Source organism: Heptranchias perlo, chromosome 4, assembly GCF_035084215.1.
Source record: "Heptranchias perlo isolate sHepPer1 chromosome 4, sHepPer1.hap1, whole genome shotgun sequence".
Lineage (NCBI taxonomy): Eukaryota > Metazoa > Chordata > Chondrichthyes > Hexanchiformes > Hexanchidae > Heptranchias > Heptranchias perlo.
The window spans coordinates 56,078,972-56,102,581 of record NC_090328.1 but is presented as its reverse complement, the minus strand read 5'-3'; the positions used below and the strand labels follow the sequence as shown (position 1 = coordinate 56,102,581).

At 41.9% G+C, this 23,610-nt stretch overlaps 1 protein-coding gene across 7 annotated transcripts in view; it reads right to left on the bottom strand.

The window, feature by feature from the left end:
- The window catches only part of apc (APC regulator of WNT signaling pathway), a 264,075-nt gene that overhangs the window by 9,265 nt on the left and 231,200 nt on the right, over positions 1 to 23,610 (bottom strand). For all 7 annotated transcript variants that reach the window (XM_067982952.1, XM_067982956.1, XM_067982957.1 and 4 more), the window contains 5 exons: positions 22,956 to 23,051; positions 6,602 to 6,741; positions 6,061 to 6,138; positions 5,254 to 5,370; positions 825 to 1,039 (listed from right to left, as the gene is read on the bottom strand). In XM_067982952.1, coding sequence (XP_067839053.1) covers positions 825 to 1,039; positions 5,254 to 5,370; positions 6,061 to 6,138; positions 6,602 to 6,741; positions 22,956 to 23,051 — 646 coding nt within the window. The remainder of the gene's footprint in view (positions 1 to 824; positions 1,040 to 5,253; positions 5,371 to 6,060; positions 6,139 to 6,601; positions 6,742 to 22,955; positions 23,052 to 23,610) is intronic.

Sequence of the window (23,610 nt, the reverse complement as noted above, 5' to 3'; positions counted from 1 at the left end):
GGGATAAATGTTGGTCAGGACACGAGAGCTCTCCTGTTCATCACTGAATATTGCCATTTATGTCCACCAGTTTAACATCTCATCTGAAAGATGACACCTGACTCAGATGTGAGAATAACAACACTGAGCGAAGGTTGACACTTATACTTCACACATAAGGTTACATTTGGGTTTATAGGATGTGCGGGCTTGCCTATGGAAGATGACTTTTGCATTGAGCATGAGTTGGATGTATTGGGAAGAAGCTTGAATCGTTTCACTTTGAACAATGTGTTTTCGAAAACAATACTAAATTTTAAGATTCAGTGCCGTTAACTAAAATTGTAAATTGTGCAATACCCATAGACTGCAGACCCCGTACGTTCAGCTGAGGAACCCAAGTTTCAATCATCTTGAATGACATATACATTTGCTTCCAGCGGAGGAACATTTACCAGCATGAGGTTTGTTACCCAAGTCTTTGAAAATGGCTGTCTATATTTGTATGTGTGAACTGGTAAAATTTCCTGTACAATCATTTTTTTCATTATTCAATGAAAGTATTGCCCACATGTCATTAGTATATGGATGTTGCTAAACAGAACTGAGAATTTCTTTACAAGTGTGAACAACCTTCTAGTAGGTCAATCGGTGGGTTCAAATTCATAAATGCTATAAATAGCCAGTGTATTTGGGTAGATGACTCAACCAAAGGTATAATTCACTACAACAATGAAAATTTAAGGTATATTTTAAATCACCTTCATTATAGTTATAGGAGCTTTGATTTTCATAAAGTAATGATAATATATTATTTCTACAAAACAAATAAAGACTCCACACACCGGTGATCTTCATTTGTAGCAATCAGACTAGAAACATTCCGTAGGATGCCACCTCCACTTTCAATAATGGCGAGTGTATTGGTTTGGCTTCTGTAGGTTAAAGTGCCGACTAAAAAGGCAAGAGCACCACACACAGCACAGATGTCAGCCTTATTCTCAGTGCAGTGTGCAGATAAATTCCAAAGGGCACTAAGAACACTCTTTAGGGTTGATTCCTTTAAAAACAATGAGGGAAAAATTAATGTACAATTCCAATTTGTTCTGATTAACTCATGTCTTGGGAGATATTTTTGATCATTTGCATGGTATGTATATTAGATTTTACATTGTGCATATATTAGTATCTTTCTGATGTTCCATACACTTGAATACAACAACATTTTTAATTTACATAATCATTTTCCTTATTGTCTTCCCCAAAGTTCACTTAGAAAGATTACAAAAATCTTGATAGCACTTGCAGCATATTAAAATTCTGTCTTTATGGCAACTGTCAAATTTAACAAGACATTCATATTGTACTATTCCTCTTTGTAACAATAGGTGTAGAAATATATTTATGCATACACATGCATCGGCATCTATCTCTTGACAACGACTGTCCTGAATATTAGAGGTCCGAGTAAGGTAGAGGATTCCTTTTAAGTCTTCACTCTGCTTGAGTTCACACAATCCAAGGGTGGGGGAGTGTACATTTTCCAACATTTAAAATAAAAGTTTATTCCGTACCTTTTAATTTGCTTTTATACCATATACACCAGCCCTGCAGGTCAGTGTTGCTCAGCAATTGGTAGAAGGGTTGACATGGGCACAAATTTTCAATCCCCATGGGGAAATGCTAATTCTCACTTCTACCTCCCACACGACCCAGTTGAGATTCAAAGTCACATGGATGAAATCACTGCCATGAAGCCACATCCTACCAATACATGGCACAGCTTATGGCCTGTTTCCATTTTGTAATTTCTATATATTTCTATGAATCAGCAGCTTGCACTTTGGAAATGTTTTTCTTGAGATACTAATCTTCAAGTTGCTAGAGAAGGTACATGCAACTGGAAATCATGTTTCACATTTTTAACCAAGGACCAAGGTTATTTTTTTTTTGTTTTTCAAACTAAACATGGACGTGGGATCTTAGAAAATGCTTTCTTTATTCACAAAAGGGAAACTAATCAGAAAACAGAAGAAAAAGAACCGATGAATGAAACATGCAAGACAGCATGGTGTGAAGGTCTAAGTTTTAGAGCCTCTGCTCAACTAGAGTTCAGGCTGGAGTATCAGGCATCGAGGTTAGCGCACCTGATTTTTAATCCTTCCCCCTGTTGTTTAATATGCACTCCCATTTAGTGACACTTTGTGTTGGGAGAGTTATTCTAAGTGCTTGTTGTCAAAAGTGACGCTGCAGCCACCTTTGACTGGAACTTGCAAGTGATCAGGCGCACAAGTCTGTTCATAACATAAGAAATAGGAGCAGGAGTAGGCCATACGGCCCCTCGAGCGCGTTCCGCCATTCAATCAGATCATGGCTGATCTTCAACCTCAACTCCACTTTCCTGCCCGATCCCCATATCCTTTGATTCCCCTAGAGTCCAAAAATCTATATCTCAGCTTTGAATATACTCAACGACTCAGCATATTCAGCCCTCTGGGGTAGAGAATTTCAAAGATTCATAACCCTCTGAATGAAGAAATTCCTCCATCTCAGTCTTAAATGGCTGACTCCTTATCCTGCAACTATGCCCCCTAGTTCTAGAATCTCCAGCCAGAGAAAGCAACCTCTCAGCATCTACTCTGTCAAGCTCCCTCAGAATCTTAAATGTTTCAATGAGATCACCTCTCATTCTTCTAAACTCGAGAGTTTGGGTCCATTCTACTCAACCTCACTTATAGGACTACCCTCTCATCCCAAGAATTAATCTTGTGAACCTTCATTGTGCCGCCTCTAGGAAAGTATATGCTTCCTTAGATAAGGAGATCAAAACTGTACGCAGTACTCCAGGTGAGGTCTCACTAAAGCCCTGTACAATTGTAGTAAGACTTCCTTACTTTTGTACTCCAACCCCCTTGCAATAAAGTCCAACATCCCATTTGCTTTCCTAATTGCTTGCTGTACCCGCTTGCTAACTTTTTGTGTTTCTTGTACAAGGGCACCCAAGTCTCTCTGAACACCAACATTTACTAGTTCCTCATCATTTAAAAAATATTCTGTCTTTCTATTCTTCCTACCAAAGTGAATAACCTCACATTTCCCCACATCATACTCCATCTGCCACCTTCTTGCCAACTCACTTAACCTGTCTATATCCCTTTGTAGACTCTGTGTGTCCTCCTCACAGCTTACTTTCCCACTTACCATTGTATCATCAGTAAACTGGGTCCCTTCATCTAAGTCATTAATATAGATTGTAAACAGCTGAGGCCCAAGCACCGATCCTTGCGGCACCCTACTAGATACAGTTTGCTAGCCTGAAAATGACCCGTTTATCCTTACTCTCTGTTTTCTGTCCGTTAACCAATCCTCTACCCATGCTAATATGTCACCCCCAACCCCATGAGCCCTTATCTTGCATAACAACCTTTTATGTGGCACCTTATCGAATGCCTTTTGAAAATCCAAATTTACTACATCCACTAGTTCCCCTTTATCCACCCTGCTACTTACATCCTCAAAAAACTCTAATAGGTTTGTCAAACACAATTTACCTTTCATAAAATCACGTTGACTCTGCCTAATCATATTATGATGTTTTTAATGTCCTGTTACCACTTCCTTAATAATGGATTCCAGCATTTTCCTGATGACTGATGTCAGGCTAATTGGCCTGTAGTTCCGTTTTCTCTCTCCCTCCTTCCGTGAATAGCGGGGTTACATTTGCTACCTTCCAATCCACTGGGACCTTTCTAGAATCTACGTAATTTTGAAAGATCATAACCAATGCATCCACTATCTCTGCAGCCACCTCTTTTAGAACCCTAGAATGTGGGCCATCAGGTCCAGGGGATTTATCAGCTTTGAGTCCCAATAGTTTCTCCAGTACTTGTTCTTCTATTGATATTAATTACTTTAAGTTCCTCACTCTCATTAGCCCCTTGGTTCCCCACTATTTCTGGTATGTTTTTTGTGTCTTCTGTTGTGAAGACAGGTACAAAATATTTGTTCAATATCTCTGCCATTTCCTTATTCCCCCTTTATAATTTCTCCTGTCTCAGCCTCTAAGGGACCAATGTTTACTTTTGCAACTCTCTTCCTTTTTACATACTTGTAGAAGTTCTTACAATCTGTTTTTATATTTCTTGCTAGTTTACTTTCATATTCTATTTTTTCCCCTTATCATCAATTTTTTGGTCGTCCTTTGCAGGTTTCTAAAACTCCCCCAATCCTCACGCTTACTACTCTTCTTGGCAATATTATAGGCCTTGTCTTTTAATCTAATGCTATCCTTAACTTCTTTATTTAACCATGGATGGATCACTTTTCCTGTGGAGTTTTTATTTTTGAATGGAATGTGTATTTGTTGAGAATATTGAAATAATTCTTTAAATGTTTGCCATTGTTTATCAACCGTCATACCCTTTAATCTAATTTCCCAATGTACTTTAGCCAACTTGCCCCTCATACTTACGTAATTGACTTTATTTAAGTTTAAGACTCCAGTTTCGGACTTAAGTATGTCACCCTCTCAAACTCAATGTGAAATTCTATCATATTATGATCACTTTTCCCCAGAGGATCCTTTACTGTGAAATTACTAATTAACCCTGTCTCATTACACAATACAAGATTTAAAATAGCCTGTTCCTCATGGAAGTCAGTGTTTTTGGGTTAAAACTCAGAATTTACAGCACGGGAGCCCATACGATACACCCTGCCTGCGCTGGCTCTCCAACTGGGACTTTCTACTTTAATCCCTTTTCCCAGTTCTTTCCTGTATCTTTTTATATTCTTCCTGATTAAATACTTACCCAATTCCCCTTTGAACTATGTTCAATAGTCACCTGTGGTAAAATATTTTACATCCTGTTTGAAAAATTTCTTCCAACTAACCCTTTTCCTTCTTCTAATGATAATTTTGAGTCTGTGGCCCCTTGTTATTGATTTGCCATGCAGTGGAAAAACCTTTCACTATTTACATTCTCAAAACTTTCCATAAATTTTGAAAACCTCAAGTTACGTGGGGAATGAATAAAGTAATTGTATTTGTATACGTTCTTCCCTCAGGAACATCAACATGGTAATGAAAACAATGATCATTCTTCATTAAAGAAAAAAGTAGTTGTGTCAATAGCTTCCAAACTCAATTTGGACTTTAAGCAGGTAAGATGGCACAGCAAGAGAGTCCTAAATATTTGGAAATCACATTTTTGTGAACATTCTGAATGGAACAAATCTGTAATTTTAACTTTGTGAAAGGAATGCCTTTCTTACCTTTTTCACGTCCAGTGCACATTCCATTAAAGCGCTCACACTTCCAACTTCACGCAAGATCTTTTTACTGTTTACATCTGCTCGCCATGATAAATTTCGCAATACACTGGCAATTACCTACAACACAAAAATATGTCTGACAATCAAAATAATTCAGTAGATAAAAGATAGCATTGCAATGCTTTCACTGGATTTGCCTTTTTGTTTTATTTTCCCGTTCATTCCTAATGCATGGCAAGATAGAACTGATTTCTATGAGCATTGAACTCAATGAGCCTGATGAGGTGATGATCATTCATGTTAATACAGAATTTTTTTTAAAAGTCAAGAGAAAAAGTCATTGTTTAAAAAAAATTACACTGATAACATGAATCTCTTCACGGAGATGGTCATATTTGTGCTGTGATACTAAATTGGATTTGAACAAATACAGTGATGAACATCTGATTAATGCAGTATATGATTAAAACATGACAAAACTGTACCTCTAACTGAAAGTTAAAACTTTACATATAAATGGATAGTATAAGAGTTTGTGTGTACTGTCTGCCCAAGTCAAAGATGGCATTATAACTAATGCACTCAACTATTATTCGTGTCATTTTCTTTCCCAGTGTATTCTCAATTTGGCAAGACAGTAAACTCACATAAATGATCTGTTTAGGTGTTCAATGTAGTCAGGAAAACCTTATACTTCAAATGGTTTTATTTACCTACTATAATTTTCTGAGATTGTTTTAAGAACTGTATTGCTGAAGTTAACTGACTCTCCCACTAAAATTTAGGTTTAGAAACTAATATCCTTACCTGTTGTAGATCTTCACTTTCTGACTTGAGTTGAGCTACCATTGCTCTCATACAGCCTTTCATAGAACAGAGTGTGGCCTGTGAAGAGAAAACAGTATTGCAGAAGCAACTCTGACGGAATTTAACTTCAATTTTTTATATGTTAAGATTGCCTAAACAGGATTATATAAACATTTTAGTTTGCCTGAGTTAGGAACTGAATGCATGGTGAATAGTGGGCACTGTTTTGTAGTACAGCAGATTGCTGTGCCACACAAATTTGTTTGATTTAAATCAGTTTTTCCTTCATTTTAATATAACTGCTCATTCAGGTAGATTTACTTGGAATGTGACTATACACCAAATTAGTTCATATATTGCATTCTTTTAAAATGACAAAGCCATATAATAAATTGCCTAAAAGTAAAAGGCAAAATATTTCAGAATTCCAGCATCTGCAACAAACCAGAAAATGCTGGAAACACATAGCACCCGTGAAGAGAACAGACAAGTTCATGTTTAGGATGTGAAACCTAAAACTTGTCTATAATAAATTGCCTACCTTATTTGCAACATCCCCAAAAGTTAAATTTGTAAGTGCCATCCCAGCATATCGTCGCAATGTGACACTATAGTGGTCATCGGTGAGTCCATACATTTCACAATCCACTTGCAACAATTCAGCTATTGCCTGTAAACCACCTGCACATCAGAATACCAATGGTTAAAATTGAACTTATTCACAAAACAATTATTTTTAAGAAGCACTGAAAACAAGTTAAAAGCACCTTAAACTTAATTCTTGTTTGAAACAACATCCCAAATATTAATTCCCAATTCCACAATGAAGGCCATCATTGTGTAATATTTAATTCACAAAAGAATGAATAAATAGGTTCATAACAAAGTCAATGTTCAGTACGTAAGGTGTCAGTGCTCACCGCACAATGAAGCATTTTTTCTTTAAAAGCAAGCCATTTATCTTATTACGGTTTGCGGGATTCTGCTGTATGCAAACTGGTTGCCTGCATAACAACAGTGACTATACTTCAAAAAGTAACTGGCTGTGAAGCACTTTGGGACATTGAGGATGTGAAAGGCGTTACATGAATGTGAATCCTTTCCTTCTAACAAAGCAAAACGAATAAATCATAATCAACAATGAGATATGATACACATTTCTATGAGAGATCAACCAGTAATCTGTTAGACATTACATATTCTATTTATACTTCATATTCAAAATATAAAGTTAAAATCATATTTTTAGCAACAGCACAAGTCTGCAACTAAGAAAATGGTCTCAAATTCTCAGGCCATCACTCCTCTCTCCTACACACACACACACACACACAATACATATAAAAAAATATTAAAATTATGTTTGCACACACTTGTGTCAACTTTTTCCATTATAAAATCATGTGTCCAAATATATAATGGCAACTGCCTATGTGAACATGTCATGCTGAAATTATGCCTTCCCACCAGTGATGGCACTATAGAGCCTCGGTCTGCGTTTGCTAGTTCCTCAGTCTATGCTGTACAGAAATTCCTATGCTGCAAGCAACTCTACTTCTCAAATTGACACAAGTTTTATATAAAAATAAGGACGGAATGTACAACTTCAAATTGGGGACTGAATTATGTCTGTATATAAAAATTCTCAAGACTTCCAGTTGGTCAGGCTTACTTCCTGTTTTGTGATTTAAACCCCTCTGTGAACATAAGGTAACACTTAGGGTAATAGCAGCTGTAATGCTTACTTAAAATCCAATATACTTACCTTGCAGGTGAAGTCTCCGAACACTAAGTGGTGTTGTGCTGCATGTTGTCTGTTTCCATCTCCCAGCTTAGCTGACTCGTGATACTGGCCCCAATCCAACCCAACCTGACTCTCGCGTTTCTTTCATGTCTTGCGTAGCAATTATATTACTGGACTAGTAATCTAGAGGCCTGAATTCGTAATCCAGAGGCTTGGACAAATAACCCAGAGAACGCGTGTTCAAATCCCACAATGGCAGTTTGTGAATTTGAATTCAGTTTAAAAAAAATCCGGAAATAAAAAGCCATCAGTAAAATTGACCGCGAAGCTATCGGATTGTTGCAAAAACCCAACTGGTTCATTAATGTCCTTTAGGGAAGGAAACTTGCCAATATGCTTGACTCTTAACTGCCCCTGAAGTGGCCTAGCAAGCCACTCAGTTGTTAGGGATGGGCAATAAATGTCGGCCTTGGCAGTGACGCCCACGTTCCGAGAATGAATTAAAGACGACTCTCCCCATCGCTGCCTGCCTCTCAGCTTAGGCCTTCTTGACGCTCCTCATACTGTTTCTTTACCCTACCAACTATTTTAGCTAGCCAAACCTTCTCCAACTCTTTTTTTCACCTAACTGGCCATTTCCACTCACCAACCTGACACTGCTTAGCAACCCAAAGACCTCCTCTTATCCTGCCCGACCACAAACCCACATTTGACCTGGAGCCACAGCTCTCCTACAGGCCTTCCCTTCTGTCGTCTTGTGTCCAACCTGTCGCTGCCTGCTTCGCTATGCAGACTCTCCTGACCCTCTTCACACTGTTTCTTTGCATGACAGGCCATTCCAGATCCAAAGCCTGTTCACCGTGCCAACCATCCTCCTACTCTTTCTTCTGTCTATTAGTCATTCCCCTACTCACCAATGCAAAGCCCTCTCTTTACTTACCCCAACCTCAATGACCAGTACCTCTATACAGGCCTTGCTTCCAGCCACCTCTCTTAACAACACTTCTTCATCTACCTCCTGAACATCAAGGGACAAAGATCACTAGTGACAACTCCAGGGCCACAATCCCATGAGTACAAAGTAGGTCGCAGCCATAGGCTGGAAGTAACTCATTTCTCATCAGGTACTAAAACTCATATCAAGCAACAGAACGGCTTAATTCAATAATCTCAAAATATACCAAAATCTTCACCTCTCACTTATGCTTCATTTTGTTACAACTTATTTAGAAATCAGTAAGTATAAGGCTAAGGCTTTCATGTTAAAACTGTACAGTATTCTGTTCAGACTCCACCATCAATAATGTGTACAATTAGCTCACCGAGAAAGACATTTAAGCCCTGAACGTAGCATAAAGAATAGCCATAAATCTCATCCCTAACAACACAGAACTCAGTTATAAGAAAATACAAAGAAAGATCAATACCTTAGATGACCTACTGTGAGCAAAACCATGGGAGATCTACACTCATACAAAATTATATTTTATATGTGGGTGTGTGTACCACAAGTACCCCACAAAAAGGTTTTACTGAATATTTCAGAAAGGATTCCACTGCTTAATTGATTGCAACAATATTCTCAAAGGAAGAGGGAGGAGTCTGAGGGTGCAGTTAAACTGCCATGTGATTTCCATTTTGCAGTGATGCAAGAGTGACAGATTAACTTCTTACGGTTCTGAATTTGACGGAAAGGATTCAGACATCAGCTGTGCTAAGATGCTTTATTTTTTACCAAAGGCTTGTCTAAAAGAGATTAGCCCCCCAAAACAGCTGCATGCTGAGTTGTGGATGTTACAGTGCGAGAAGGGATTTTTTCCCACACACTGAAACAATTAACAAACTTTTAGCCATGTCTGTTGGTTCAGAAGGTCACTGGTGTTGGAAACCTTTTTGAGCTCTGTGGGGTTGTGAGAAAGCTTTTAAAAATCAGGACACTAAGTAGAAGTTGGGCAGCAAAGGGAGCGACCTGCTGTCCTGGGCGGTAGGACAGGGGATTGTGTTTTTAAGTGAAATTAGGCGATCCACCGGTGTGGGCTAGCATATATGTTTTCCTTATTTTTGTAATATTAGGCAAAGAGAAGTTATACCGATTGTCCCAAGCGTCTCTCACATGAATTGTAACTTCCAATGTGTTCTTCCCGATATGCTATAACGAACTCCACAACTGTGCTTCATGCATAATTTCCTCTCCAATTTGACAAGTTTAGCAATATATATGTAGCATGAATTAAAAAAAAATCTGTGTAAGGAACATAGGAATGGTAGGCCATTAAGCCCCTCGAGCCTGTTCCGCCATTCAATGAGATCATGGCTGATCTGTATCCTAGCTCCATCTACCTGCCTTGGCTCCATATCCCTTAATATTCTTGGCTAGCAAAAATCTATCAAGCTCAGATTTAAAATTGTTAATTGAGCTAGCATCTACTGCTTTTTGTAGGAGAGTTGCACACTTCTATCACCCTTTGCATGAAGAACTGTTTCTCAACTACTCTCCTGAATGACCTGGCTCTGATTTGAAGGTTATGTCCCCTTGTCCTAGACTCCCCCACCAGTGGAAAAAGTTTCTATCTACGCTATCAATTCCTTTCAAAATTCTATGAACCTCAATCAAATCACCTCTTAACCTTCTATATTCCAGAGATTACAAGCCTCGTTTATGTAATCTCTCCTCATAATTTAATCTTGGAGCCCTGGTAACACTCTGGTGAATCTGCGCTGCACTCCTTCCAAGGCCAATATATCCTATCTAAGGTGAGGTGCCCAGATCATTACACAGTTCTGCAGATTTGGTCTATCCAGGGCTTTGTATAGCTGCAGCAAAAGTTCTTCCCCTTTATATTCTAGCCCTCTAGATATAAAGGCTAACATTCCATTAGCCTTTTTGATTATTTTTTGTACCTGACGACTACATTTTAGTGATCTGTGCACATGGATCCCATAATCTCTTTGGACCTCCACTGCTCCTAGCTTTTCACCATTTAAAAAATACTCGGATCTATCCTTTTTTGGTCCAAAATGTATGACCTCACACTTGCGTTGAAATCCATCTGCCACAGTTTTGCCCACTCACTTAATTTAATCAATGTCTCTTTGTAATTTTATGCTCCCATCTACACTACTTTCTGGGCCACCAATCTTTCTGCCATCAGCAAACTTGGATATATGACTCTCTATTGTGTTATCCAAGTCATTAATAAATATAGTGAATTGAACACAATACTCCAGCAGAGGCCTAGCCAGTGTTTTATAAAGGTTTAGCATAACTTCCTTGCTTTTGTACTCTATGTCTCTATTAATAAAGCCCAGGATTCCATATGCTTTTTTAACAGGCTTCTCAACTTGTCTTGCCACCTTCAAAGATTTGTGTATGTGCACCCCCAGGTCTCTCTGCTCCTGCACCCCCTTTAAAACTGTACCATTTAGTTTATATTGCCTCTCCTCATTCTTCCTACCAAAATGCATCACTTCACACTTCTCTGCTTTAAATTTCATCTGCCATATGTCTTCCCATTTCACCAGTCTGTCTATGTCCTCTTGAAGTCTGTTACTATCCTCCACATTGTTTACTAGATTTCCGAGTTTCATGTCATCTGTAAACCTTGAAATTATACCCTTTATACCCAAGTCCAGGTCATTAATATATATCAAAAAGAGCAGTGGTCCTAATACAGACCCCTGGGGAACACCACTGTATACTTCCCTCCAGTGTGAAAAACAACCGTTCACCACTACTCTCTGCTTTTGGTCCCCCAGCCAATTTTGTATCCACGCTGCCACTGTCCCTTTAATCCCATGGGCTATAGCCAAGATAAAGGCGCTTAGATTTGCAGAAAAGCATATGATCTTGACTGCTGAAGGCACATTACTGTCAGATCTATGCTGCAATAATATAAATAGGACATATGCACAAAACATGAGTATTAGAACTTTGTTGCTATTATGTGAAGAACTGAATATGAATCTATGTGGAATAATTTCAAAAATAATTTCCTCTGATCCCTATTCTTTTTTTGTCCCATCAACGGGCTGTAGAACACACTTTGGGAAGCCGACTGTTTGACATATAAACAGCTCAGGCTCACAGCAGCACTTTGGCGTTCGTCACTGTCTTGCACTTATTGATGGAATTTAACAGAATAAAAATAGGTCACAGGATTCTTTTAATAGTCTATGAATTTGTAAACTGTTATTTGCTGGTTTTTTTTTTTGGGGGGGGGGGGGGGGGCTTAAGTCTGTGCCAAAATTATTGGCTCCCTTTGGAGGTGTTCAGGTATCATAACACATCATATGTCCTGCACTGAGCCCTGTGCTTCTACACCAGCTCCTTGTGCTTCAGGTTATTTCTTTCCATCACTTAGCAAAACCAGGCAGTCTCACAATGCATTTCATTAAATGCAACAATCAGCGGTCATTATGAGCAAAAATGTAAATGCTATTTTGCACAAAAGATATTTCTAGTGTGCTATCAGCCTGCTAAAAGCTTATCCATTGACCATTTGTGCCCCTGACAAAAGGTAGTTTTAATATTGCTTTTCTGGGGGATGGTGGTTGTTATCAGTAAATGGTTTTACATTTTAGAATGTATGGTTGCTAAATTTGCTGATGACACGAAGGTAGGTAGGAAAGTAAGTTGTGAAGAGGACATAAGGGGCCCGAATTTAGCAGGCCTGCGGGTTCCCAGCGGGTGGTCCTCCGGGAGCGTGGTCAACACGCTCGGCGAAATTAGTGGGTTGCCCACGCGATCGTAGCAGGCAACCCACGAATAGGAATCAATTACCTGCTCCTCCGGGGTCCACGGCGCTGGCCTGCGCGTCGGTCGGGCTGCGCATGCGCAGTACGATCTGTCAGCTGGAGGCTCTCTAGTTAAAGGGGCAGTCCTCCACTGACAGATGCTGCAACCAATGGGACAAATTGCAGCCTGGAGCAGCCCAGGGGGAAGGCTGCTCCCAGTTTAATGATGCCTCACCCCAGTTATCATCAGATAGGGTGAGGAGGAGGGGGAGGACACAGATCTTCCCCCCGGCGGGCGGGAGGAAGCGGTCTGCCTCTGCCACCAAGAAGGCCTGGCTCGAGGTGGCAGAGGGGGTCACCTGCGCCACCAACATATCGCCCACCTGCATACAGTGCAGGAGGCGCTGCAATGACCTAAGTAGGTCAGCCAAAGTGAGAACACGAAGTCTTTCCCCTACACTCCGTTTGCCACAACACTGCCCCCACCCCACATCTCCTTCGGCACCGCCAACACTATTCTGTCACATCACCCTTCATACCCACTCACACCCCATCCTCATCTTACATCCACCTACTCACCTCGCCAGTACTCACCCTGCCACTAACACGCAACCCAATCCTCATACAATCTCATTGCTCCATCCCATACTCACCCTCTCGTGCATCTCCCTCACGGCCAGCCTCACTCAACCTGCCACCACCTGTGCTGCAGCCACAGGGCAGGCATTACATATGTGCAGTAGGCAGCGTAAGGCAAACGTCTCGTCAGCATGAAGGGGGTGCACAAGGGTGTCTGAGGGTTTGTCATGGGTGTTACCCATATTGAATTTCAGAGCAACAAACAGCACACATTATATTGACACCACCACTGCCATGTCTCCGCGAATCCTGTCCGTTGTGTCCAATAATGCCCGCTCCTGGGTATCACTATGAGGACCCACCACTGATGCCACCCATCGTGTTACTGCAGAGTAGGTGCAGGTGTATTTGCAGGGCTCGTCCGCACAGACGACTGAGAGACATCGGCGGTGTAGCCGGCTGCACCCTGGAAGGATGCGGAGGAGAAGGTGTGGAGGGCAGTGGTGACTTTGCCAGCGACAGGTAAGCAGTTGGTGCTGGGGCCAGCCAGGAGCAGCTCGGCATGAAAGACGCTGCAGATCTCCACGACTACATGTCGAGCGAATCTGCGCCTCCCTGTGCACTGCTGCTCGGAGAGGTCCGGGGAGCTGCGCCTCGGTCTGTGGACCCTGTGGCGAGGGTAGTGCCCTCTGCGACGCGTCTCTCTCTGCGGTAGCCCTCCCTCCTGCTGTGCAGGTGGGCGTGCAATAACACCGTGTTGGGGGGATCCACGTCTCTGCGGCGGACGGCGTGGACTGCAAGGCTGCTGGTGCTGGTCATGCTCTTCGTCCTCCGAGGGTCTCCACACACCACCCAACTGGCAGGTGTTGGTCTGAGGGGTTGTGCAGGGTAGGTGTGTGGTTCCTCGGACTGGGGCTGCGGTTTCGTGTCGGTCTGTCCTCTGGCTTGGCGGGGGGTGGTGGAGGGCAGGGGTTGCCCTATGTGACGCGGTGGCCTCCTGCGTGGGTGAGGGCTCTCCCCCGTGGAGCGCACCTTGGCACCTGCCACAGGCTGCTGGCTGCAACACGCCTGGTTGGAGGGAGACTGTTTCCCCCAGTGTGGGAAACTCACTGCCTTGAACCGAAAATCCCACACTTCCTCTTTTGACAGCTGCTTCAGCTCATTAACTGACCACAACGAGCAAGGTAAGTACTCTCAAGTGGAACCCCGCTGGCTTTAATTGCCTGCGGGATTCCCACCAGCGGGGCTTGCGCGCGCAGCCCCGCACGTCAGCGCGGTACCCGGAAGTGGCCGGGATTTCGTCGCGATCCGGTCACGTGACCGGATATCGGGATTTTCGGGGCCACCCCGCTGGGAACCCGCCGGAAACACGATCCTAAAATCGAGCCCAAGGAGTCTGCAAAAGGATAAAGATAGGTTAAGTGAGTGGGCAAAAATTTGGCAGATGGAGTATAATTTGGGAAAATGTGAACTTGTCCACTTTAGCAGGAGGAATAGAAAAGCAGAATATTATTTAAATGGAGAGAGTGCGGCGGGCACAGAGTGCGACAGCTGAGAGTTTGGTGAGTGTGGGAGTTCAGTGAAGTGGGGGAAGGAGGTGCTGCTTTGCCTTACTTTTCCTAACTTTTACCACAGAGCGGCGGCGGACCTGAGCAGCAGAAGACTGAGAGTGGGGAATAAAAGCAGCAGTAGACCTGCAACAAGAGAAACCTACTGTGCGACATCACAGGTGAGGCAGGAGAGTCCGAGAGGTGAGCACAGTATAAAAGGAGAGACCGAGAGCGGGAGGAGAGTCTGAGAGGTGAACGCAGTGTAAATCTAAGGCAAGTCATGGCAGCAGAGCTCGCACCCGTGATATGCTCCTCCTGCACTATGTGGGAAGTCATGGACGCTGCCAGTGTCCCTGGCGACCTTGTGTGCAGGAAGTGTGTCCAGCTGCAGCTACTGGCTAACCCCATTTCGGAGCTGGAGCTGCGGGTGGATTTGCTGTGGAGCATCCGTGATGCTGACACTTTCGTGGATAGCACATTCACTGCGTTGGTCACACCGTAAGTAAAGATTACGCAGGCAGAAAGGAAATAGGTGACCGTCAGGCAGAGTAAAAGGACTAGGCAGGTAGAGCAGGAGTCCCCTGGGGCCATCTTCCTCTCAAACAGATATACCGCTTTGGATACTGTTGGGGGAGATGGCTTATTACGGGAAAGCAGCAAGAGCCAAGTTCGTGGCACCATGGGTGGCTCTGCTGCACAGGAGGGGAGGAAGAAGAGTGGCAGGGCTATAGCGATAGGGGATTCAATTGTAAGGGGAACAGACAGGCGTTTCTGCGGCCGCAAACGTGACTCCAGGATGGTATGTTGCCTCCCTGGTGCTAGGGTCAAGGATGTCGAGGAGCGGCTGCAGGACATTCTGGAGGGGGAGGGTGAACAGCCAGTAGTCGTGGTCCATATCGGTACCAACGACATAGATAAAAAAAGGGATGAGATCCTGCAAGGTGAATTTAAGGAGTTAGGAGATAAATTAAAAAGCTGGACTTCAAAGGTAGTGATCTCAGGATTACTACCAGTGCCATGTGCTAGTGAGTATAGGAACAGGAGAATAGACCGGATGAATGCGTGGCTGCAGGGATGGTGTAGGAGGGAGGGATTTAGATTCCTGGGACATTAGGTCCGATTCTGGGGAAGGTGGGGCCTGTACAAGCGTGACGGGTTACATCCGAGCAGGACCGGGAGCAATATCCTCGCAGAGGTGTTTGCTAGTGGTGTTGGGGAAGGTTTAAACTAGAGTGGCAGGGGGATGGGAACCTGAGCGGGGAGTCAGAAAGGAGTAAAGCTGAGAGCAGCAAGAGAGAGGAAGACCCAGGGGAAATTTACAATACAAATAGTACAAACAGTTGTTCAAGAACAAGCGAAAGGGAAAAGCATACAGCAGCAGAAAGAAAGTGTACTTTAGGCACTACAGATAAAGTGAAAACTAGAAGGCGTAAGGCAATTAACCCAGCATCAAAGCTGAAGGTCAGGCTAGGGTGTGTGACCCAACTAAGAGTTCTATATACAAATGCATGGAGTATAAGGAATAAATTAAATGAACTACAGGTTCAAATTCAAATTGGAGGGTATGACATGATAGCTATTACTGAGACATGGCTGCAGGATGGTCAGGATTGGGAACTAAATATACCGGGTTATAAGGTCTACAGGAGAGATAGAGAAAATGGAAGAGGGGGAGGAGTAGCCTTAGTGATTGGAGATGAAATCACTTCAATGATAAGGGAGGATATAACGAGAGGTAAGCAGCCAACAGAGACCTTATGGGTTGAATTGAGAAATAGGAAAGGATCTAAGACTATAGTGGAAGATGTGTATCGGACCCCTGGCAGCAGATCTGAAGTGCTAGATTGTATAAATGCAGAGATTAGACAAGCGTGTAACAAAGACATAGTGGTCTTAATGGGGGACTTTAACCTTCACATAGATTGGGAAAAGCAGACTAGCAACTGTCAGAAAGGTAGTGAATTTCTTGAGTGTGTCGGGATAGTTTTCTACAGCAGTATGTCCTCGAGACAACAAGGGGGCAAGCCATACTAGATTTCGTAATGAGTAATGAACCAGATTAGTTAACAGCTTAACTGTGTGTGAACATCTATCCAATAGCGATCATAACATGATCGAGTTCAATGTAGTGTTTGAAAGGGAAAAAAGTGAATCAGCTGCTAAGATTCTAGACTTGGGCAAGGCCGACTTCAATGAGATGAGACAGAGACTGTCCACAGTAAACTGGACAAATCTGTTAATGGGTAAAACGACTGATGATCAGTGGGAAATGTTTAAAGAAACATTTAAGGTGATACAGAATCGGTTTATACCCCTGAGGGGCAAGAACTCTACTTGCCAAAAAAAAACAGCCATAGACAACTAAACAGGTAAGGGACAGTACAAGACATAAGGAAAGGGCATACAAAAAGGCAAAAAATGGCACAGATCCTGGCGAATGACAAAGGGTCACAAAACAGATAGTCATAGAGCTACAAAAAGAGAGTATGAAAAGAAACTTGCAAGGGATATCAAAACCAATACGAAGAACTTTTAAAGTTACATTAGGAAAAAGAGGGTGGTCAGGAGCAGTGTTGGCCCCTTAAAAACTGAAAGTGGGGATATTGTCACTGACAATGGGGAAATGGCAGACATGTTGAACAATTACTTTGCGTCAGTATTTACAGTAGAAAAAGAGGTTAGCATGCCGGAAATCCCAAGAAAACTAATATTGAATTGGGGACAGGGACTCGATAAAATTAACATAAGTAAAGCAACAGTAATGAAGAAAATAATAGGAACATAGGAACAGGAGTAGGCCATTCAGCCCCTCGTGTCTGCTCTGCCATTTGATAAGATCATGGCTGATCTGTGATCTAACTCCATATACCCGCCTTTGGCCCATATCCCTTAATACCTTTGATTGCCAATAAGCTATCTATCTCAGATTTAAATATAGCAATTCAGCTAGTATCAATAGCACTAAAGAGTGACAAATCCCCAGCACCAGATGGTTTCCATCCCAGGGTTTTAAAGGAAGTAGGTGAGCACATTGCAGATGCCCTAACTATAATCTTTCAAAGTTCTCTAGATTCAGGAACTGTCCCTCTAGATTGGAAAATTGCAAGTCACTCTGCATTTTAAAAAAGGAGAGAGAGGGAAACCGGGGAATTATAGACCAGTTAGCCTAACATCTGTTATGGGGAAAATGCTGGAGTCTATAATTAAGGATAGGGTGACTGAACACCTCGAGAATTTTCAGTTAAATAGAGAGCGCCAGCATGGATTTGTGAAAGGTAGGTCGTGCCTGCCAAACCTGGCTGAATTTTTTGAAGAGGTGACTAAAGTAGTGGACAGGGGAATGTCAATGGATGTTATTTATATGGACTTCCAGAAGGCATTTGATAAGGTCCCACATAAGAGACTGTTAGCTAAGATGGAAGCCCATGGAATCAAGGGAAAAGTACGGACTTGGTTAGGAAGTTAGCTGAGCGAAAGGCGACAGAGAGTAGGGATAATGGTTAAGTATACACATTGGCAGGATGTGACTAGCGGAGTCCCGCAGGGATGTGTCTTGGGGCCTTAATTATTCACAATATTTATTAACGTCTTAGATGAAGGCATAGAAAGTCTCATATCTAAGTTTGCCGATGACACAAAGATCGGTGGCATTGTAAGCAGTGTAGATGAAAACATAAAATTACAAAGCAATATTGCTGGATTAGGTGAATGGGCAAAACTGTGGCAAATGGAATTCAATGTAGACAAATGTGAAGTCATCCACTTTGGATCAAAAAAGGATAGAACAGGGTACTTTCTAAATGGTAAAAAGTTTAAAAACAGTGGATGTCCAAAGGGACTTAGGGGTACAGGTACATAGATCATTGAAGTGTCATGAACAGGTGCAGAAAATAATCAATAAGGCTAATGGAGTGTTGGCCTTTATATCCAGAGGAATAGAGTACAAGGGGGCAGAAGTTATGCTGCAGCTGTACAAAACCCTGGTTAGGCCGCAACTGGAGTACTGTGAGCAGTTCTGGGCACCGCAACTTCGGAAGGACATATTGGCCTTGGAGGGAGTGCAGCGTAGGTTTACTAGGCAGCGTAGGTTTACTAGAATGATACCCGGACTTCAAGGGTTAAGTTACGAGGAGAGATTACACAAATTGGGGTGGTATTCTCCAGAGTTTCGAAGGTTAAGGGGTGATCTGATCGAAGTTTTTAAGATATTAAGGGGAACAGATAAGATGGATAGAGAGAAACTATTTCCACTGGTTGGAGATTCTAGGAGTAGGGGACACAGTCTAAAAATTAAAGCCAGACCTTTCAGGAGTGAGATTAGAAAACATTTCTACGCACAAAGGGTGGTAGAAGTTTGGAACTCTCTTCTGCAAATGGCAATTGATACTAGCTCAATTGCTAAATTTAAATCTGAGATAGATAGCTTTTTGGCAACCAAAGGTATTAAGGGATATGGGCCAAAGGCAGGTATATGGAGTTAGATCACAGATCAGCCATGATCTTATCAAATGGCAGAGCAGGCACGAGGGGCTGAATGGCCTACTCCTGTTCTTATGTTCCTATGAGAGATTGCAGAACTCTGAGGTACAGAGGGCTCTGGGTGTCCTAGTACATGAATTACATGTATGCAGGTACAGCATAGTATGCAGGTACAGCAAGTGATTAGGAAGGCAAATGGAATGTTGTCATTTATTGCAAGGGGAATGGAATATAAAAGTGGATATGTTTTGCTACAGTTGTACCAGGGCATTGGTGAGACCACATCTGGAATACTGTGTGCAGTTTTGGTCTCCTTATTTAAGAAAGGACACAATTGCTTTGGAGGCGGTTCAGAGAAGGTTCACTCGACTGATTCCTGGGATGAGGGGGTTATCTTATGAAGAAAGGTTGGACAAATTGGGCTTGTATACATTGGAGTTTAGAAGAATTATTGAAACATATAAGATCCTGAGGGGATGTTTCCCCTCGTGGGAGAGACTAGAACTAGGGGTCACAGTTTAAAAATAAGGGGTCTCCCATTTAAGACGGAAACGGTGAGAAATTTTTTCTCTCACAGGGTCGTGAGTCTGTGGAACTCCCTTCCCCAGAGAGCGGTGGAGGCAGGGTCATTGACTATTTTTAAGGCTGAGTTAGATAGATTCCTGATTAACAAGGGAGTCAAAGGTTATTGTAGGTAGACAGGAAAGTAGGGTTGAGGTCACAATCAGATCAGCCATGATCTTATCAAATGGCAGAACAGGCTCGAGGGGCCGAATGGCCGCCTACTGCTCTTAATTCGTATGTTCGTGGATACATAGCAGGTACATAGTGGATAAGCTCAGTCAATAAATTGGCAGTTTCAGCCATTCATATCCACAATAGGAGCAACAATGTTCCACTTCTCACTGTATATAATTGAGAATTTGTTTAGCATAACATGCACTGTGAGCCTTTTTTGTACAACCAAAAAATATATGTCCTAGTAATTTTGGTCAGTAACTGCCTGCAAAATCATTCAATACCAATCATCATGACAGTAGAAATTCAAGACATCCTGCTGTGGTGCAGGCACTGGTATATTGGTTTAATTTATTGCAAGCAGGTGTTTGGGAAAACAGTTTTCTGTAGGATACAATCTGGGGCATCTTCTCCTTGGGGTAGTCTAATGAACTGTGATTGCAGCACTTCAGCCATTGTTGGGCAGATTTTGTGCATAATTACACCAAATGTACATGTTGCAACACATACAAACATATACTTTGCAGTGCTGGAAAGATGTTTCAAGTCCCCACAATGTCATAGATAACTGAATGTCCATTGCAATTGCATGGCAAAATATTGTGTATGCATAAAGGTGTGAATGGAATTTACCTACTACACCATACCACTTCTCAGTCCTGTAACGATGGGCTAGTGGCGAAGCAGCAGGTGCGGCTTCACTGGAAGCCATAGTCGCAAACCTGCACACAGACGGCTCACCTCCATAGTATGAGGAAGGGGCTAGAAAAGATGCCTGCTTCACTAACTCCTGGTCAGTTTACTGCATCTGACAGGAATCCCACATAATTGGAGAACTTAACACCCAAATATAGCAGCTTGGAATGTAAGGACAGTGAGTCAAAAAGTAGACCAGAAGGGAGAAGTACGCTGAATGGTAGGGAATTAACAGTATAATATCGAAATAGCTGCTCTCAGCGAAATCCATTTGGCTGAAGACGGTCAGCTGAAAGAGGTTGGTGCAGAGTGCGCTCCATAGAGGAACCTAGAGAAGCTGGGGTTGGCTTTGCTGTGAAATCCAACATGCTATCTAAGCTTGAAGGTCTTCCTAGAGGACTCAGTGACCGTCTGATAACTATGAGAATTTCACTGTCTCGTAAGAGGTATGCCGCCATTATTAGTTCCTATGCATCAACCAGGACAAACTCCAGTGAAACCAAAAATTAATTCTATGAAGATTTAGAGCATGTCATCTCACCGGTTCCTAGAAAGGACAAGCTCATTATCATGGATGACTTTAATGTTCCTGTTGGAACTGACCACCAGTTCTGGAAGGGAGCCATTGGTACACATGGCATAGGGAAATGCCATTTGTATTAACTGGCGATGAATCATAGGCTGTCATTATCGACAACGATGGTCAAACCATCGTCATTTAGACGATATGAGGCTTTGCTATATCTACATTTGGAGTACTGCAGCTAGTTTTGGTCCCCGGACGTGATAAAAGATATTGATGCTCTGGAGGAGGAGCTGAGGAGCACAACCCAAATTATACCTAGCTTAAGGGCTCTTAGTTAAGAGAATAGGCTCCATACATTAGGGTTCTTTGGAGAAAAGATCGCATAGGCAGAGGGTTATGATTAATAGGAGTGGATCTGAATGGGACGGGTTGAATAGATTATGAGACGGATAGGGATGGTAGGACTAGAGGAGATGCATACACAATATATAGGCAAAGAGTTAGATTTCCTACATTACAACAGTGACTTCAAAAGTACTTCATTGGCTGTGAAGCGCTTTGGGACGTCCTCAGGTCTAATATAAATTAGAAGCCAGGAAGTATTTATTTTCAGAGAGTCATTGGCCTTTGGAACATAGGACCTGAACATATGGTGGGTATGGATTCACCGCTGTCCTTTAAAAGGGAACTTGAGTGGTTCTTGACAGGAGTCCATTTCTAATTAAAGAAAGCAAGTTGTGAAGTTGCAAAGTTGCAATCGTAAGGATTTCTGGAAACCGCAGTCTTCTACAGTTTTACCTGATCAACTTAGGGAGTCTGAGAGGAATCTCACAGAAGGGCCTGACGGTCTTATCCTACCCTTCTTTTTGTATGAATGTCTGTATGTATTCCAGAATAGTAAGAGTCCTAGTTTGAATTTCACTTTCCTGTTAAATGCATGTTTTTACTTTGATGTGTGCAAGTGCACATAAACAGGAGTACGTCAACATGCTAATATCAGATGTATACGTATGCCGAGGGACTAGGAACCAAGATTCCAAATTGTGGAGACAATCAAATCTCGAATGGCCTCTGTGACTGTTGTGCACTTAGGAATGAACTGCTCTCACATCACACATCTAAAAGCTTATTGATTTTTTCCCCTTTTAGCATCAGGCAAAGGAGGTCCTAATTAGTAATTTTAGAAGGTTTTCTTACAGGGTTTTTCTAGTGTAACTTAATAGCATAAAGTGTTCTATGGGCAAGGTCATGACCCTAAGCAAGCTTCAATCTAGAAACAGTGGATTTAAAAAAAAGTTCAGATAATCAACTTGAAAAACTGAACGTCACTTTCTTAGAAGATAAAAATGTGCAGTAAAACAAGCTAAGCTACAACTTTTTTATAGCATCAACAGCTGACACAAGGTCACAAATCACAATATTTATTTGTTACTTTTAGGTTTTGCCTCCTCCTACTTATCTTTCACAATCCTTCTTGAGCTGTAGCTTGGAAGTGTGGATGGCAGAGGTCACAATTTTCACCATCATTCCTGTCATTTGCTTACATTAACTTAAGGTACATTTTTGTGGAACAGGACTCAATTCTGCCAGTCCCTTGCTTCCCCCTCCCCCTCAGTCAATATAGCACTCTACCACAAATATTCCAAATTAAAATTAGAAATCAAATCTATGGAGCTCTGATTTGGAGTCCAACCGTAGGATGCAATTTCTAAGACATTCCAATTTTTCCCTCCAAGGGCCACTAAATTAATACATTTGTTCTGATGGAAACAGTTTTTGAATACATCAAGAAGTACAGAATATGGAAAGTACACTCTCCAATCTAGATGACAAGAATGGCATAGCTTACCTAGTTCATTCATTGCATGCCTGTGTTCCTCATCAAACGAAAGCTTCATAAGTACACACACTGCAGGACAGATCTGGTGTTCCACTGGAGATGGCACTATAGCAACATAATGCATACATAAACCTTGAACAGGAGGCAATTCAAATTTCTATATTTTATTTTCACTATTTCAATATTATAGTATAACTTCCCAACTTTCCAAACAGAAACTCTAGAAATCATTGAAGTCAATTAAAATAACATTAGCAAACAAAAACTGATCTTAGGTACTGCACCATTTTAGAACAAAAGCAAGAAAAATTACATTACCTGTTACTGAACAATAAGATTAGCGCAGTTCAAACAAACCTTTTGCTTGATGCAACGTAGAGCTGTGCAGAGACCAATTTAAATTTCTAAAGTTATATTGATATTGCGGCCAGTATTTTCCACTTCTGTGCAGACCGGCCCATTCACCTTAATCGGCAGGAAATCATGGCTGGTGAGCGCAGAAGTGTAAAACTCAGGCCGGCATATCCAGCATTTTATTTTTTTTAAACCAGCATTGCTAGTATATCAATAGTTCAAGGAAGTTAAATACTAGAATTCATTTAGCTGCTTATGAGGATCTCAGGTAATAAAATGGGCCAAAATGGCCTCTTTCTGTGCAGTAACA